The sequence below is a fragment of the Siniperca chuatsi genome, linkage group LG3 (assembly GCF_020085105.1).
Source record: "Siniperca chuatsi isolate FFG_IHB_CAS linkage group LG3, ASM2008510v1, whole genome shotgun sequence".
Classification (NCBI taxonomy): Eukaryota; Metazoa; Chordata; class Actinopteri; order Centrarchiformes; family Sinipercidae; genus Siniperca; species Siniperca chuatsi.
In genome coordinates, this window is record NC_058044.1 from 26,428,191 (window position 1) to 26,444,290 (window position 16,100).

General features: G+C 39.1%; 1 protein-coding gene across 1 annotated transcript in view; it reads left to right on the plus strand.

Moving 5' to 3' along the window:
- Positions 1-16,100, plus strand: part of LOC122873692 (neuronal acetylcholine receptor subunit alpha-7-like) — a 45,519-nt gene that overhangs the window by 17,225 nt on the left and 12,194 nt on the right. The window contains exons 3-6 of the mRNA XM_044190729.1: positions 2,833-2,877; positions 8,186-8,295; positions 13,476-13,555; positions 15,400-15,567. Coding sequence (XP_044046664.1) covers positions 2,833-2,877; positions 8,186-8,295; positions 13,476-13,555; positions 15,400-15,567 — 403 coding nt within the window. The remainder of the gene's footprint in view (positions 1-2,832; positions 2,878-8,185; positions 8,296-13,475; positions 13,556-15,399; positions 15,568-16,100) is intronic.

Here is a 16,100-nt window from a genome sequence, read left to right on the forward strand (position 1 = left end):
ACTGTTAGTTGATTCAGTATCTTTGAAACACTGATCCTCTGATCTGGATTGAAAGAAAAGATGTAGAAAGTTATCCTATAGTTCCCTTCTGGGGATAAAACTAGATACATTCCACAGATGAAAAGCCATTTCTGGAATGTATACATAGAGATTTGCAGTAAAGCACCAAATCATATATATATGACAACATGTTTTTGTCCTTGGCCATATGATGTCAGATAACTTGCAATAAAACATAGTTAAGGAGCTTTCATTGAATGCAAGTGTCCATCAATCCCTCGCCAGTCTGTCTAAAACCAATCAGAGCAGATTTATGAAGAGATTAGAGTGTTTATAGTGGGTGTGACAGGACTGATACTGCCTATTGCAGCTGAGCGAAATCCACAAAACACCACAAAGAAAAAGGTCAGACAAAATAGAGCGAAAACACGGCAACCTCGAAACCAAAGCCAAATCTCCACCACTGCAAGCTCGATGGCGCACACACACACCGAAGGGACAGAAAAATATTGCTTTGTGAAGCACACAATGGGAGGCTGTTCTATTTCAGCAGCGGAGAAAGGAGGCTGTTTAAAAGAGGGACAGATCAGAAAGGAGAGGTGGAGATAAGATTGGAGCTCGGAGGGAGTTAGGGAGGAGGTGAGGAGGTGGGGATGAGAGAGAGGAGCGGCGGGAATCGATTTTCACTACACAAGAAGTAAGAGCAGCGAGTTTGCTTTGCACGTCACTGATGACACAGAGTTTAAGCACCTTTTTAAGCTGATCATACATCTTTGTAATAATAACACAGAAAGTTAACAGAATTCTATGTACTCATAAATTAGTCATAACTTATATAAAATATGTTTTTTTAAGGATATTTTCAAGAATACTGGAAATATGTGTTTAATTTCCTGTCAATTATGTGACTGCAAAACAAGTGATCCCACATCTGAATGGAAATGCTCAAGCAAAGTACAAAACCCTCAAAATTGTACTGAAGTACCTTTAACTGGATCAGTGTCGAGCCTTTTTAGGTTTATCACGTTTAAGAACTCATGAACGACCACTCCTTTCCACAGACAGAGCAGTGCTCTTATAACCACCTTTGATGAACATGTAGCGTATTTACATCATCAGGTATTTACCCATTTACATCTGTCATCAATGCAATATTGCAGAACTGTTGTATTAAGACTGCAGTGGTTTTAGCTAGGTGTACCTAATAAACTGGGGAGTGCTGATGATGGTCTCCACTCATGCTGCCTTTATTTCTAGAACGAGCTCTTATCAATCACTTCAATACAGATTAATAAATCAATCCTCCATATGTGGTTTCAGGTGGCTGAACACTCACTCTGTTTAGGTGTTTTGTACAGTAGCTCAAGAAAGGCTAATGTACTATAATAAAATTTAATGTTTTGTACACTGTGATAACATAATCAGGAACACCTTGTCTCTTCAAAGACCTTTAAAAGGACCATACTGGTGTTTTTGGATGTTTTATCCTATTAACTACAAATTGTGCGTACTTTACCTTACTGCCAAGCATTTTTTAAAAAAAAGGACTGATATGGCCCCTCGCTTCTGAGTCAAGGACTACGAAACCAGTAATTCAAGTACCTCAAATTTAAGCACGCTCTTCTGTGACTGTCTCTCAACATAAGAACAAGTTTCATTTTTTAGGCTCCAGAGAAAGAGAAAAAAGCAGGATGAAAGAGAAAGAGAAAAAAGCAGGATGAAACAAGCGAGAACAGCATGACACTGTGTGATAAGAAAGAAAACTATCCAGTAGATTAGGTCTGCTGGGATGAGAAATAGAAAGAAATAAAGTGAGCAAATTGATTTCATGATTTGATTTTACCACAGTAACATTAAAGGGAAAGTTTTCAAGGGGTTGGACTAGCAGTGTTATTCCAGCTTCAGTCATGGGTAGAAGATGATGTGATAAATCACTTAAGTGATTATATAAAAGTAAAAAAAGGACTAATCCATGAAGAAACAGAGAAGATGCTGCTGTGACCTGCTACCACTGTCAAGCAGTTTGCACATTTTTTCAGGTGTAAGAGGGGTAACACATCAGGCACGCAGCGTAACAGTGTGTAACAAGGAGCAAAACTTGTCGCTGTCATGTAGGATTCTACAAAACAAACGTCCTCACTTGGGTTTTTTTTGCTCATTTTCCTTGTGCCACTACTTCTGAACTCCTTCTATCTTTTATCTCTTCGCTGTCTCGTGAATTATCTCAGCCTCTGTCTGTTCTGCTTCTCTCTCTGTCAATCTGGATTCCCCTCACCCTCCCGTCCTTTTTTCTCTCTCTGACCATTTGACCATGAACTGACCCTTGTGAAACATTATGAAATGCAGCTGGAGCCACAGAGTCTGTGTATTTCTGTTTTCATGATACTGATAGAAATGTATGTAACTTCATCTTCATCACTTTGTTGAAGAGCCGCATCCTTTCTGCTCAGTGTCACTGCCTGTTTCCTGTGCAAATTGCGGTTTGCCCTGTTTTATTTGTCTTTTTTTCATTTTATTATTATTTATGATTTCTGCATTGTTTAAAATGGCAAAACATGACTTCTGTTGCATTACATTACAAGAATCTCATAAAAGAGAAAAAAGCTGGAGTGCATCATTGTCATTCAGTGAGCACGCCAGCTCTGAGTCATCTGGGTTGCAGTTTGACTTCATTGCCGATCTGTCTCATAATCTCACCTCATGTTTACTAGACATGCAGGATTTATTTTTTTATTTTCTCTCACCCTGCAGAATCATTTCATTCACTATCTGTCTACAGCAACGTCTACTCGCTGCTGATTATTCTCTCTCTCTCCTCCTGTTCCCCTCCAGGATGAAAAGAACCAAGTGTTGATCACAAATGCCTGGCTGCAGCTGGTATGTCTCCTCTCCAAGCACTTTTCGTGTGATCACTGTGTGATAATTGTCACTTAGTATATTTTTGGAAAGTGTGTGTGTGATGTTTGTGTCCTGTGGGCGCTATATAAATAAAATTGAATTGGGCTCTGCCATTCATATTTTCAATAAGTGTTCACATTTAACTGCTTGTAAAGGCACAGAGCTGCAACCAATAACCTTTTGTTTAGAACATGAACAGTTTCTGTGACCCAAATAAAAACGTTTATGCATTTCATTGACTCTCCAGGGCCTCAAGTGACAATGTAAAATACATGCCTGAAGTTTAGGTTAGACAGTTTTGTCAAGTGGCTTCGATGTGTTCTTTTCCTACAAAACAAAAAGCCAGTAGGTTTAGTCAAAAATGATATTTAGTGGGTTATTTATTCTTTTATGATATTTAATAATAGCATGATATAATATTTATTGTCAGCATGTCACAGGAGGAAGAGGATAAAAATATCTTATTAAGCCAGCAAATCATGTTTTTAAAGATATTCTTATTTCTCAGCATCAAACTGGGTTACTTTCTTTTGCCTTTTTAAGCCTTTTAATCTTCGTAAGTTTGTTTGCTGAGTGTAAACTTCCCCAAAATTCAATAAAGAGCAGGACAGAGCTGCTAACGTTAGCCTCAACTCTGATGCCATCCACAGTGGGGCCATGCAACTCAAACAGGGCTGCCAAGTCTCACGCGTTAACCGTGAGACTCACGCAGTTGACACTTTACACACGCGCTCATGCCACACGTCCATTTTCTCACGCAGAGAAAAACGAATTTATAGTGTTACGTCCCAGGACTAGGGGAACCTGCACACAATACAGTGTGGCTCCCCACTCTTCCCACTCCCAAGCAAGGCCAGAGAACCAAGGGAGTTTATGAATTAGCAGTTTTTTATTCACTCAGAGTTGAGCAGTGCCCAAAACAACAAACAAAATGACTCTTGGCAAGTCCTAAAACTTCCCTAACCAAAACAGCATGTGAAGAAAAGACAAAGCGCTATCCTAGGCTTCTATCCCCCAAAACAGGAGAAAACAAGGTATTTAAACAAAACGGTCTTCTCACTCCTACTTGTACTGCTAATTGCATGGACAATATATATGAATTTCTAGTTAGATAACAAGAAGATAACACTATTTACAACAAACAATGAGTAAGGCCAGCAAATCAAAGCTAGCTACAGACAATGTTCAGAAACACTAATTTGGTTAACATTATACAGGGTTGCTCTCTCTCAAATCTATCTCCCAAATCTCACGCCAAATGAGAGGAAGCCTCAAAGCCACTCCTTCATGAAAATATAATTACAGGCTATATATTAAATAGGCTTTCTCTGCACACAGGACAAAGTCTGCACATCAGGATTTTTTCCTGAGCCCAAAGCACACAGTTTTAGTTGACAAAAGTGCACACACACACACACCGCTCCAAAATGCCTAACTGCCACTACAGATTTGAAAATCAAATCATCATCATGCATTTGTATTTATCTAAGCTCTTATTTATCAGACAGTACCATAATATCTTAATTTAGCTACCAAGGTGTCAGAAGACAAACTCCCTGAATTCATTTACTTTTCATACAGTGTTTGTAGATGTAGCTACTTGCCAACCCTCCAGATTGTCCTGAGAGTCCCAGGTAGTTAGCCAAACATGCTAACAATTACAGTTTACATTCGGACAGATTAACACACAGTTTAATCCATTCTTTACACTTGCGCTTTTGTGTTTTTGGTTTTCGAAAACTAAACTAAATGCAGAGTATTACTCTTGCTATAGCCCCATGCAGGCATGCACACCGCTTCAGCGTGTGGATCTGCTGTGCCTAGTTAGTAAGTTGCTAAACTATGACGCAGGAGGGATTTAGTGAACAGTCAATTGTCAGATTCCTAACAGCATCTGTACTGCCATCTAACCATGTGGAAACTAACCTCGCTCTGCTACAGCACATCTATCCCATTATGGAAAGCTGAAAATGAGTTAATGGTACAATAAATATGCATTACAATGCTCAGGAAAATGATTCAGGCCAGTCAGGTAGGTACAACGGCCTCATTATCACAGCAGCCCCAGTCATAATAGCCCATTAAGGATGTCACAGCCTACGCTCAGTCAGGTTGAGTTGGCTGCTGACTGGCTTACAAGTTTTGAATGAATCAATTATTCAGAAAGCCACCTCTTTAATACTGGCATCCACTTTGGTATAATGGCTTAAGGGGGCTTTGCAGATGCAGCATATTTTGAAGGAGACTTGAGAAGTACATTAACTAGCCTACAGACAGTCTGACAGACAGAGAAGGGGCAGGTTCACCTCCGCAGCATCGTGGAGGATTTTAGGATTACAAGTTTATCAGGCAATGAATGTCCCACATCCGAAAGGATAGGATTTTATGTGGTTTTTAACTGTGGGAATTGTAATGAGCTTAAGTTTTCTAAGAACTGGGTGTTGCTTTAGTGAGTGTTACTCTTCTATAGCCAGCTATAGCCAGCTCTCATGGCAGATGGAAGAGTGCCCTTTAAAGGCTCGGTTCACCTAGATTTTAAGATATCTGTTCGTTGTCGGATATTTCTTCCTCCATCTGAATACAATGTAGGTGAATGGAATTGCGTTTGTGGTGCTCAATGCACTGAAAAAATAAATAAATTCATCAGTATGTGTCTTCCCAGAAACCATGTTGCTGTTAATCCACAGATCATGCTGTCAACAGTTTTCACTGGAACTGCTTTCTACCAAAGAAATAGTACCTAACACCTGTTTACAGTGAGGTCTGTGGATTAGTAACCAGGACACCATTTCTGGAAAGATATGTTGCTGTTAAAAATTGAAAATACATTTATTCATTGCTATAAGCACCACAAATAAAATTCTGTTCACCACCATTGTTTTGAGATGAAGGCAGAAATATCAACATCTCAAAACCAGGGCCGTGAAATCCAAAACTATCGGCATGGCTTAAATCCAGAGATGTGTTGTAAATTATTATTTATTTTGTTTATTCTTTACATGTAGTTACATGGAAAAATAGAAAAACATATAACTGTAACTAATAATTAGTAGTATAGTAGTAGTATACTGCCTGTTTTGGCTAAGGAGGCTCTGCAGTGGCAGCAGATTTTTGGGAGGAAACTATGTGTACATTGAAGAGATGCATTGCATCGACCTTTGAAGTGGTGAATATTTAATTATCTGCCCAACTATTTAAGCTGTTACTTCAATTGGATGGGTGTGAAATATATATATATATATATATATATATTGCATATTTGCATCCTACACCCTAAAACGTTCAGAGAATGAATTTCACACTCTCTTAATAAGAACCTAGTTGTCTCAAATTAGTGACGCTTTCTTAGATTTCTGTTATGTAACTGAACCTATTCTTAGACAGCCGTTACCTTACGTAGCCTAGTGTCCTCCTCATCTCTGCCTGACAGACTACAAAGTTACTAGTTTGTTCTGTTGGCTGTTAGTTGTGCTTTCCCAGCCAATGAACATGAAAAGAAGACTCTCGAGCACCAAACAGTTAAGGCCCACAGATGACAAGTCTAGTGATTAAGTCATTAGCTGCGTGAGTGGAGACATATGTCAGCAGGCCCACTTTAGATGGATGGCACCTCTTTGAAATGGTTCAAATCAGACACTTTCTGTATAGGATTTTGGGGTGATTGTAAAGTCACTTATATGGACAAAGGCACATATGCACAGACAGATTTGCATGTGCACGGAAACATGCACACATGCACAAACACATAAACAGTCCCAAGAGCACATTCATGCAAACACAAAAATACACACTGCACACAATCCATGTACATATATGCATGCATGCACGCACACACACACACACACACACACACACACACAGATGTCTGGTGTACTGTGGCCACATTAGTAGTGGGACTGTGTTTGCTCCATAGGGAATGTGCCCTGTGACTACAACATCTGATTGCCTCCTTCTATATGTGACTTCTTTACATACACACACACACACACACACACACACACACACACACACACACACACACACACAGATGTGCCTGGTGTACTGTGGCCACATTAGTAATGGGACTGTGTTTGCTCCATAGGGAATGTGCCCTGTGACTACAACATCTGATTGCCTCCTTCTATATGTGACTTACATACACACACACACACACACACACACACACACACACACACACACACACACACAGATGTCTGGTGTACTGTGGCCACATTAGTAGTGGGACTGTGTTTGCTCCATAGGGAATGTGCCCTGTGACTACAACATCTGATTGCCTCCTTCTATATGTGACTTCTTTACATACACACACACACACACACACACACACACACACACACACACACACACAGATGTGCCTGGTGTACTGTGGCCACATTAGTAATGGGACTGTGTTTGCTCCATAGGGAATGTGCCCTGTGACTTCAACATCTGACTGCCTCCTTCTATATGTGGCTTCTGTACACACACACACATAGAAGGACACAATAGTAACAAACACAATTGAATGTGTTTTTATGCCACAACACGCACTAATATGTATACCATTCCATAGATCATACATCATGTTGCTACGTATTGTAAGTCATGAAAAGAGGCACAGAGGCAACACACAGCACACACTCACTCTTTGTGCGTTTAAACGCTTTGATGCCGGGCTCAATTAGCTGACTAGGGTCCCGGCTCAAATGGGAGTGCAGGGGTCAGTGCCAACAACTGTTGGCTTGGCAAGCTTTCACTGCCAGACTTCATTATCAGAGCTGGAGGCAAAGCGTAAGAGCCAACAGTTGTTGGAATATTAGTCTGGGTAAAGGGACAATGTTTGACATCTGATGGTTAAAGGTTGATCATAATTGTAAAGAAAGTTCTGATGCACTTTGGTTTTGCATTGCTAGTGTTGCGTGCCAGGAAATGCTTTATATTTTAGGAATGATGCAATGATGCAGAGATGATATATGCAGTTTGCGTAGCATTGTACCAACACTATTTAAGCTGTGAAACGTGTGTTGCTGTCAGAGCTGTGAAAATTGCTTATATGCTGCCTTGCCAGGCAAGATATCATCAACAACAAAAACAACAAATTGGCTTAACTGGCTGGGATACAAACCAAACACAGATTAAAGTAAAGAGCCTTAAATTTCATCTCATTTTTGTTCAGCCTCTGTTTATTTCTCACCTGTTCTCTCATTTGCTCACTTAACTTCTATTATCATGTGTTTTTTCCTTGTTTTTATGTCCTCACCTCATCGTCTGCTTTTCATATCTTTACTGTCTCTATTGTTTGTTTCAGTATTGGACAGACATTTACCTTTCATGGAACCCAGAGAGCTACCCCGGGGTTCAGAACCTGCGCTTTCCTTCCAATCTGGTATGGGTCCCAGACATCCTCCTCTACAACAGGTAGAGTATACTCACAACCTTTTGCTCTGTTCTGCTGCCTCGTCTTGTCTTGTTTAATATCCTCTCCTCTTCTTTCACCAGCTACTTGGGAGCTGATTTTAAGATTTTATTGATTAAGTCTACTTTTGTACATCTGAAGCTACATCACAGGTCTATCAATACCACATGGGGTATTACATATCCCAGGATTCTCAGCTGTAGCATTATGGCCTCAGACAAATAACCTGCCTAGGAGTAGGAGCAATAAAAACACCTTTAAGTCGAGGAATAAACCATTTATAGCAAATGGTTATACAGTTAGATTTGGCGGGGAAAAAAGTTTCTCCTCTTTGGGGGAGCTCACAAAGAATCCAAGAGGCAGCGAGGATTCTGCTGGGAGAACTAATCCCCCGCTAGCAAACATAAATGAACATTAAATCAAAGTTAACAATACCAAAAATATAGCAGAGAAGGAGGAGGTTGGGCTGGTGGAGGGAGCTGCCGCAGTGAACGGCGTTGGCGTGAGTGTAATCAGCAGAATAATACTGATAAGTGTCAGGTTATAATGGTCGCTCTGTACACCTGCATGTATATTATTGGACGTTATCATCCAGCTGATAGCCACAAGGATGCTTCGTTAGTAATAAAGAAAGCTTGCAAGCCAGTTCAGAAAATTCTAGAAAATATTTTACAATGTCACATCCATATTGGTATCATATTTTTTTATGTAATTTTTATGTAATGGGCTCTGTTTACCCAATAACAGTGGACAGAAATATTCCTCAGATGAAATTTCACTCTTGGTTACAGCCTCGTTTAATGAGTTGATAAACCATAACTCCCAGGGGGCTTTGCATCTGTTGCATGCAATGGCCAGTAGGAATTAGACTACTGAACAAACTGTGCCAAATGTCAACCGATAGGCTATTGTGAAATACGAATAGTGCGTCCAATTTGAGAGAAATTAATCGACAGTATATTACATTTTTGTAATGTATCTTTATATAATATTTTAGCCATTTATTTCAGTCCTTTATTATAGACACCATCATATAATTTCATCATGTTTGCAGAGACCTTTCACTCTCATATCAAACTCTACAGGTCTTATTGGAAACATTCATCTGGCTGAGCTAATTTCTTTTCATACCTTTGTCAAAGAATGGGACCTTCGTGGTAAGAAAGCGAAATAATTGGTCTTGTGAACAGCTCATTGGTTTCTTTGATTCATAGGTCTAACTGAACCTCTTTCCTATTCAACCTGCAGAGCCATTTTGGCTTTCTCCTGTTTGGATGGAGATGAGGCTTCTGTGCCTGTTCAAAGAAATTAGGTTGCTAGGTGTTTCTGAGATTGAGATTCACAATGACCTGCTCAGTTTTTGAGAATGGTCCTTAGAATCAATGCCACTGAGCAACTTGATCATTTTCCAGTGTCATTTGTGTTTCAGGCATTTGTGCACATTAAAAGTAAAGAATATGTGTGGCACCAATTTTGTCCTCAAACACAAGCTGCTTTTAGACATAAACTGCAGACAGCTGACTACAAATAACATCCAGAACTTGGTAAATAGCTGTGACATACTGAAAAAACAACAACTATAAGCAATGTGCCTCTATGTGGTACATCCAATGGAATCACATGACATTGTCTGGCACATACGAGCGATACAGGTTTTAGTCCTGTTCATTAGCTGAAAGATCACTGTAATTGTGGAACACTGTGTCCAAAAGGACAACAGGAGGGAAAGACTGACAAAAAATGTAATAAAAAATGTGCTTAACTGTACCTTGCACAGAAATTCCATGTTTTTGTCTTGAACTTGTTTTTGCTCTGGATGATTCCATTATTTACTTTTGTGCCTGCAACACAGAGATAAATTTATACATTAGATAAAATGCAGTTCAGTTGCTGTACAGTCTGTTACCAGGTTATTGCTATGACAAGCATTCTATACAGTTTCACACAGCAAACAAAGGGATGGAAGACAATTCTTACTTGAATGAGGACGTCCCTTACTAAACATAAATCAAGAACAAATACCAAAGTGGTGTTTGTCTGGTGCTCCTGCTTATGTGACTAAAACATAGTGTTGCTGACTGTAAAAGGCACCAGGGGAGAAAGGTTGTGTGATTGTTGACCATTATTAAATCAAGCTTCAAGAGAGGGTATTTAACAGGGGAGTAAGACGCTTTTAATGCAACCAACCTTCTCATGCCTCCTTGGAATTTCCCTTACACACACACACACTTAAATAATCATACTTGTAATGGGGGAAAGACAACATGATACAAGGCAGAGTTGAAGTTGATTGATAGAGCTGGTTTTTCAGCTTTACCTTCAAGGTGATTGAGGATTCTTTTATGTGGGTGGTGGGTGAGTAGTGACAGAATTCCTTGGCTTGAGTTGTGTGTGTGTTTAACAGAGATGATTCGGAACATTAAGCAGCTTACGGTGGGGATCAGCGATCACTAACGATAACGACAATATAGTCCTGACACAGACCCACATTGGAACTGACAATCATTATGCAAGCAGTATAAATCATGAGTAAAATCATTAATTTCTATTTTTATGAAGCAAGAAAGCAAGCAAGAGATTAAAACTATGAGATAAGATGAACTTTTACTGATCCCCATCTGGAAATTTGGTCATTGCAGTAGCAAGACTACTACAGGGACAAAGACAAAAATACAAAATTAAATTATACAAAAATTATAATTATTAATACAAAAATTGTATATAAAGAAAAGACTTAAACTGTGAAGAACTCTTTTACTAATGAGGAGTAAAGCAGAAAGAAGTAAGTGTGAGCTTTTATACATTATATACAAATAGCATAGAACTTTGAGATTGGGTATGAAAGCATTCATAGTGTTGTATTTGGTTGCTCACATGAAAAGTGACAGGAATAGCTGTGTCAAGAATGAGAGAACTTCAGAGAGTTCAAGTAAGTTTAAACCCTGGCTACTTTCTCACCTCGCCATTCACGCCATGATGTGTGTTTCTGAAAGTAACAGAAATATACAATAACTTTTGCTGGAACTCAACCTGATGTCCTTTGACTCAGTCAAACTGGACTTCAAGGATCGTATTTCACGTCTCACCGGTGTCTTGTCCTTCCCTAAGACGGCAGCCATTTTGTATTACCTTCAAGTGTGGCTATTCGGAACAGCTATAAATACTTTTGCCTTTGGTCATGGTTGACACTTATTGCATGAACTTGTTTGTTTCAAACATACCCCGGCCTTAAGAGCAACCTTTGGATCAAGCAACCTTGTCTGGCGTGCCCTCCTGTAAGGGTCGTCCACCACTCGGAAGGTCGGAGGTTCAATCCGGGCTTCCGAGGGCTGTGCCTTCAGAATGTGTGTGACAGATCAGTTAGTTTCTTTGTACTGATGAGCAGTTGGCATCTGCCGTGAATGTGATATGTAGTGTGAATTGCTTTGAATAGTTAGAAAGGCGCTATACAAGTACATTCCATTTAGAGAAAATATATCCATTTTGAAGAGCAATTTGTCCATGAGTTTAGCAAGTTATTTAGCAAGTAAATGGCAAGCCATTTTTTCAAATGCGTGTTTTGGTTTTTCATTCAACGGCTCACATCTAAGAAAAAAAAGGTTAAATTGTTGAAGAATCCCACTGCGGGCAAAAGGACTCCATTGGGATTCAACGCCTTCATCATGCCCTTACCTTTTTCCGCATGGCATATGACCTTTTTGAAACATGTTCTTACTTAGTGATCTGATTAAAATGTAATTAAGATTATGCATCAAGAACTCTCCTTTCCTCTTTTTACCAAACTGTTTAAAAAAAATCAATTTCTCATCCAGACATTTGCTGAACCTTAATTTAAAAGAATCACTTTTATATTAACCATATCCTGCATCAGTATTCTGATAGATGGCTTTAAGAATGAGAAACTGCATGTCTGTTTTTAAATGCTAATGCTACCCAATTAATGTAGCCTATATTGTTAGGTAGCTGTATTCCAAATACTATTACAAGACTAAATACTAATTTAGCTAATTTATTCTCTGTAATGGATAAGAGCAGTTATGGCTGTTCCAAAGTATTCTCACAGCTTCTTAGTTTTTCCACCCTCTGCTAAGTGAAAAGAGTGATTAGATTTAGATTGTTGATGTAGTGACTATAAATCTGCATTGGGTAAAGCCTTGTCCTGTGATATGTCTTCTGGGCTCAGTCCCAATGCACTTTGCTAAAATTTATGTTCTACCTGTCCAACAAAAAGCCTTCAGAAAGAGTTTAGGCACCCCCCTCACTTTCTCCCACTGCTTCCAGTCTCATACTTTAAGTGCTAGAACTGTACTAATGGACAATAATAGTTGATGGTATGAGTCAGGCTTTTGTCTGGCTTTGGATGAGCACTCTTTTATTGTTCGAAATGAGAACTGGATGATGACGCTAGAGTAAAGGTTAGGGATCAACAACGTTATTACAATTCATCCTGAGGTGAACACGAATGTCTGTAGGAATCCATCCAATAGTTATTGAGATATTTCAGTCTGGACCAAAGTGGTGAATTGACAGACTGACATCGCCATTCCTAGAGCCATGGTGCTAGTATGTCATTTTTTCTTTTGAAATCCATCCCTCAGAAAACTCTTGTAGAAGGTATTAATATTTCTGGCATGCTTCTTTTTTACTGCAGTGAATGTAGAGAGACACTTTATATCTAGCCAAAAAAGAGTCCTCAACATTTGTAATTATACTGTAAGAATGACTGTTCTCAGATATGTAGAGTCCTTTGGTTTTACTCTCTGAAAGAAAATTTCAAATGTTGTAATGTTTCAGGGATGATTTTTATTCTTGTGTGAAATGTGTAATTTTCTGATTATGATGTCTGTACTTTGGTTTGTGTACATACGTGTGTACATAATCCCTGTCTGTTTGAAAGACATCTCGATGGCGGAAAAGCCATGTTTGTTTTTGATGATCAGTAAAATTAAACACTGTCTGTCTGGATCTACACTAATCCCCCTTGTCTCAATCTCTTTCTGTCACCTTCATTCTCACTTGCTGTTTTTTGTCTGGGTTTTTCTTTATACTTAACTCTCAGTGAATTTCATAACCTCTGGCCCATATTTTCCCCTTTCCGACTTCCTATTTTCCTTGTCTTGGGGGCTTTTCCTTTAAATGCTCCACTACTGTTTTTACATTATCTACTCTTCTCTCCCTGTAGTGCTGATGAGAGGTTTGATGCAACGTTCCATACTAATGTGCTGGTAAATGCTTCAGGATCCTGCCAGTACATCCCACCAGGTGAGACATTAATTGTGTTACTATATTTCACCAATAACCAAGTTTCAATTTCATTTCATTTCATTGTCACTGTGTTACCATTATTAATGGTTGCTCTTACAGCATCCTCACCATCATTAGCATCTTGTCACATCAAAACTGTTGAGATCATCATCATCTTTAGAAGCATCATTAACTCGATCATTGTCATTATCATCATCACTGTCATTATCATCATCATCATCCTCACTATCACCTAGCTCACAGACTGAAACTTCCACCTTCCCCATGGTTTTGGTGATTTAAAGACATCTAGGTGTCAAGGTTCAAGCCAGGCAAAATTGGCTTGAGAAAAGCGAAAGGTTTTTAGACACCAGGGTTTCATATAATCACTGTTTCAATAGTGTTTCAATTACATTTCAATGTGTCTCTTATTGTAGGATCTGCCACATATTGAACACTGTCGAAACAACAGTTATATGTGACCTACTGTATACGTCTAAAAACTTTTCAACCAAATTTAGCATGATGATTAATGATTACTTTCTTTAAATGACTGACATTAAATTACATTGACCTACACTTATGTAGGTTCCTCTGTTATGCCATGCACAATTTTTGCATTGCATAGAGCCCCCTAGTAGTTGATTTAAATAAAACTTCCAGGGTATGTTTCAAGTACTTATGTGGACATACCCTGGACGTTTTGTGATGATTGGATAAACAATTTCTGATTTATAGTCCAATTCGTGTTATGCCACGCTAATTATTTTGCATTTGTAGCGCCCCATAGTGGTCAATTTCAATGAAACTGGGTATGGGTATGTTTCAGGTACTTATGTGGACATATCCTGTGAGTTTTGTGATGATCGGCCCAGCGGTTGTTGACTTTAGTCTATTTTTGTGCTGAGCCACGCTCCTTTTTAAACAACTTTAAACAACTTTTTTGTAGAGCACATTAATCTGGACAGGTGTAAGCAATTTCACGTCAATCGGACTTATGGTGTGAAGGCCGTGGTCTTTCAAGATTTTCACTTTTTCGGCTGTTTTTCTTATGGCTGTTAACATCAAGCCGATAGGAATCATATTTCAGGTGAAGCACTTCCATGTCATCTCCAGTTATGGTGCCAAGTTTCATGTCTCTAGCTCATTTGAGCTCACAGCAAATGGATGGAAGGCATAAAAAAACACATAACGATGAATAGACCATGCCCACATTCATCAATCAACATGATACTTCAGATTTTGGTTAATATTTACCCCCAGGGCATCCACACCGAATGTGGTGAAATTCTGTGCACCGGGTGCCAAGGTTTGGCATTTGTGGTGCCCCCTATGACACGGGCTCAAAGTGCTTTGGCTTGCCTATTCCCAAAGACGGACTGAACATATCCACCAAAATGTACGATGACTGGACAAATCGTAAATAAGTTATGGCCATTTTCCTGCTAAGCCCGGCTTTGTGGAAATATTTTGGTTGATGGCGGCCATGTTTTTTGACCAATCTTGTTCAATCGGATTATAATGTGAGGTGCGTGGCCTTTCAAAAATTGCATTTTTGGGCCTTAATTACAGCGCCACCATGTGGCTGATTGGGCTCATATTTCTATGGAAGCACATACACATCATTTCCAGTTATTGGGCCAAGTTTCGTGTTTCTAGCTCAATTTGAGCCGAAACGGCAGACAAATAATAATAAAAATAAACAGACACAAACACAATGGTCAAAATGTTTTTTAAATATTAAAATGCAGTTGTTACCTTTTGATTTTAAACAAATTAAGCTAAGTAACTAGTCAAAGCACATAACAAAATAAATTAAGTGTTTAGTGCTGAAAGTAACTTTCCCGAAAACCTCTATTCAGGCATCTTGAAGAGTACCTGCTACATCGATGTACGGTGGTTCCCATTCGATGTGCAGAAGTGTGACCTGAAGTTTGGCTCCTGGACCCACAACGGCTGGCTGCTGGACCTCCAGATGATGGACGTGGACATCTCTACCTACATACCCAATGGGGAATGGGATCTCGTAGGTAAGAAGAAAAACAGACAGGCACACTAAGAGAGATTCAGGTGCATAACACCAGTAAAACAAAATCAGAAATCAGAGACTTGACCCTCCTACACTGTCTGTCTGGTTATTACAAAACATGTCTACTTAAATTGCTTTTCTCGAAATGTGGAGTTTTTTTTCTGACAGGATTAATGTAAGTTGTTCATTTAGAACAAATGTATCATCACCTGCTAAGTGAAAAGAGCTTTGAGCAGGCTGTTTATTATAGTAAACGGCAATGCAGTGTTGTCTATCACAAAATATGTTTGTGATCATTTAATATGGATTAATTTGAAACAGAATCTGGATTGACTTAATCACGGATTACAAAAATAAATGTATAAGAATTTGCATGGTGTCATAAGAGGGATAAAGATGAGGCGAGAGAGCTGATATGATGATTGACTGAAAGCACTCCCAATATTTGTGGGATATGTTTGAGCAGCAAATTGTAAATTCCTTCAGAACACCTCTGACAGACTGAGACAGACAGACACTTTAAAACTTAGCTAG